This window comes from Thamnophis sirtalis, unplaced genomic scaffold, assembly GCF_051295495.1.
Source record: "Thamnophis sirtalis isolate CommonGarterSnake01/CBP01778 unplaced genomic scaffold, rThaSir2_p1.2 scaffold_62, whole genome shotgun sequence".
NCBI lineage: Eukaryota > Metazoa > Chordata > Lepidosauria > Squamata > Natricidae > Thamnophis > Thamnophis sirtalis.
This window is the reverse complement of record NW_028261442.1, coordinates 41,481-45,000: the sequence shown is the minus strand read 5'-3', so window position 1 is coordinate 45,000 and position 3,520 is coordinate 41,481. Positions and strand designations below refer to the sequence as shown.

Genomic DNA, 3,520 nt, shown 5'->3' with positions numbered 1-3,520 from the left:
CACCACTCGCGCAAGTGAAGCGCACATGCTTGCCATCTGCTCGCGCAAGCGGGAATCCATCCCTCACTTCTGTCTCCCAGTCCTGAACGGTCACATGATCCCCGTTTGCGACCTTCTGTCCAGCAAAGTCAATGGGGAAGCCAGTTTCACTTAACAACCGTGTTACTAATTTAACTGCGAGTCGCTTCACCAACGTGGCAAGGAAAGTCGTAAAATGGAGCAAAGCTCACTTGACAAATTTCTCACTTAGCAATATAAATGTTGGGCTCAAATTTGGTCGTAAGTCGAGGACTGCCTGAACTTGCTTTCCCACCTGTCAAGAAAACACATTCGTTCTGTCCGCTTCATTAAATTCGGACAGGGAACCTTTTTCATGGCAATCCAAAGCTAACTTTCTGCAAAAGCTAACAACACAAATTGTTGGGTGTTTGGGGGGGGGGGGGGGAACAGGTGTCAGCACCTTCTGTTCTTCACCCAAGGGGCCACTAGGAGTTCTTGGATACAGACAGTGGAGGGGGGCGGAGCCGTGACGAGACGACGTGCGATCTCAAAGCTCTGAGATCGCACTCGATACTTTTATTGCTGGGGGGTTCTAATGGACCTAAATCATCCCGAAGAGATGGTGAATAGGAAGGTTACATCTTGCTGATCTCGGGGATATCACAAAATCTCCGAGAGAAGCAGGTTTAAAGTCTTCTGCTAGTGGTAAAAGTTCCAGTCTTTCAAGACTGACAAAGTCAGGGCAATATGGAGAAGTGTTAAGTGCTAAGCTGGTGAGAAACTTTTATTGTTTTTTTTTTAAAAACGGACTGCCTAAACATTTTAAAACTAACTCTAATCAAAGAATAGAATAACTTAGCGGCGATTTTGATTTTTGTAATGGATACAGACAGTGAAGCAGCTTCAACTACAACCCAGAACCACAGCTTCTGTTTAGAACACAATGAATGAGCTAAACATTTGTTTATTTATCTGTATCTCGCCTTTATTATCTTTAGAAGTACGGGTAATCCTCGACTTACGACCACAATTGAGTCCAAAATTTCTGTTGTTTAAGTGGAACATTTGTTTAAGGGAGTTTTGCCCCTATTTCATGACCTTGGGGGCCACAATTACAGTACTGAGTGGCTGTTGTTAAGTTAGTAACATGGTTGTTAACAGAATCCAGCTCCCCCACTGGCTTTGCTTGTCCGAAGGTCAAAAAACACAACTCCGGGACAATACAACCGTCGTAAATACGAGACAGTTGCCAAGCGTCCGAATTTGGATCACGTGATTATGGGGATACTGCAACGGCCGTAAGTGTGGAAAACAGTCATAAGTCACTTTTTTTCCATGTTCTTGTAACTTCGAACGATCACTAAATAAACTGTTGTAAGTTGAGGACTATCTGCATTTTTTCCCCATCACAACAACCCTGTAAGGTTTAACAGATTAACAGAGTCAGAAGGGACCTTGTAGGTCATCTAGTCCACCCCCCCTGCCCAAGCAGGAGACCCTACACCATTTCTGACAGATGGCAATCCAGTCTCTTCTTGAAAGCCTCCAGTGATGAAGCTCCCAGAACTTCTAAAGGCAACTTCTGCTCCATGGGTTGATTGTTCTCAGTGTCAGAAAATTCCTCCTTATTTCTAGGTTGAATCTCTCCTTGGTCAGTTTCCATCCATTGTTCCTTGTCTGGCCTTCAGGTGCTTTGAAGAGTAGCTTGACCCCCTTCCTCTCTGTGGCAGCCCCTCGAATATGGAAACCCTGCTATCATGTCTCCCCTGGTCCTTCTCTTCACTAGACTAGCCTGAAGGCTGGGCTGAGAGAGATGGACTAGTCCAAAATATTGGTTTTCATGGCCCAGATGGAACCTGAACTCCATCTGAATTCTCCAAGACTGGAGGCTTTTAAGAGATTGGACAGTCACTTTCCTGAACTGGTTTTCTGCCTGAGCAGAGGGTTAGACTAGAAGACCTCCAAGGTCCCTTCCAACTCCTATTCCTATTTTATTCTATTCTAACTCAGATCTCTTGCTTTGTAGCAACAAGGCCGAGGGTAGGACAAGAAGCAATGGGTGGAATCTAAACAAGGAGAGAAGCAACTTAAACATATGAAGAACAGTTACAGGAACTGGGTATGTCTAGTTTAATAGAAAGAGGGACTAGGGGAGACATGATAGCAGTCTTCCAATATCTCAGGGGCTGCCACAAAGGAGAAAGAGTCAAACTATTCTCCAAGGCACCTGAGGGTAGAACAAGAAGCAATGGGTGGAAACGAATCAAGGAGAGAAGCAATTTAGAACTGAGGAGGAATTTCCTGACAGTTAGAACAATTAATCGGTGGAACAGAAGTTGCCTCCAGAAGTTGTGAATGCCCCAACACTGGAAGTCTTTAAGAAGATGTTGGATAGCCATTTGTCTGAAGTGGTGTAGGGTTTCCTGCCTAAGCAGGGGGTTGGACTAGAAGACCTCCAAGGTCCCTTCCAACTCTGCTATTGTATTGTACCTCCAAGGTCCCTTCCAACTCCTATTCCCATTTTACCCTATCCTAATTCAGATCTCCTGCTTTCTAGCCCAGAGCCTGAACCACACTAAACCAAACATGCACACGTGCAAAGCACCACCACAACAAAAAAAGCAAACCAGAGACCAAACAAGCCAGTTAAGTCCACAAAAGTGTGCAAAATGCAAGCCAGGAAGACCTTCCCTGGATCTTATTATATGCAGCCCAATCCAGCAGGGGCTGAAACACTGGTAACACCCAATACTTCAGTCCACACACGTGTCTTTGTGGACAAATCTCACCCTTCTAAAATGCACGTATTTCTCCAGCTGGGCAGCTTTAAGATGGGAGGGGGGACTTCAACTCCCAGAATGCCCCACATTGGGGAAACTGGCCGAGGAATTCTGGGAGTTGAAGTCCTCCCTCCCATCTTAAAGCCGCACGCCCCTAAACAAGCAAATCAGGCCGGTGGGTGGAATGGGCCCTCTGCACATGCTCAGGGTCGCCCCCCCGAGCCCCGACCCGGCTGCTTACCCTCGGCCCAGCCCCGGGACGTAGCCTAGCGGGGCCGGCATGCCCAGGAAGGGCTTCTTCTTGCGGTTCATGGTGCCTGTCAACGCCGCCGTCAGCCCCGAGGCTCCGCCGCCGCTCCCACCGCCCGAAGCCCCCGAGGAGCTCGAACCGGCCGCGCCGCCGGAGGAGGAGGAAGAAGAAGAAGAGGAACCCGAGGCGGGAGAGGCCGCCGAGGAAGCGGCCATGGCGGCCATGATGGCGGCGGAGGATGATAGCGAACAGGCCGCGGGGGGCGACGTTCACGGGGCGGGGCGGAGGCGGGGCCAGGAGGTTGAGCACGCCCTCATGCCTGCTAGGAGCCACGCCCTCTTCGAGGTAGGTTCTGCCTCGCAGGGGCGGGGGGGTAGAGGCGGGGCGAGGGAGAGGGGCTGGTCTTAAGTATCCCGGGGGCGTGGTTGTGACTGAGGCGGGGTTGGGTAGTGATTTTACGTTGCTTACGTTCCCTGTTACGTTGCCAGCG

General features: G+C 49.4%; 1 protein-coding gene across 1 annotated transcript in view; it reads right to left on the bottom strand.

The window, feature by feature from the left end:
* The window catches only part of LOC148042203 (pre-mRNA-processing factor 6-like), a 42,268-nt gene extending 39,001 nt beyond the window's left edge, over positions 1-3,267 (bottom strand). Inside the window, 1 exon segment of the mRNA XM_087703189.1 lies at positions 3,022-3,267. Coding sequence (XP_087559315.1) covers positions 3,022-3,254 — 233 coding nt within the window. The 5' untranslated portion in view covers positions 3,255-3,267.
* Positions 3,268-3,520: the final 253 nt, after the last annotated feature.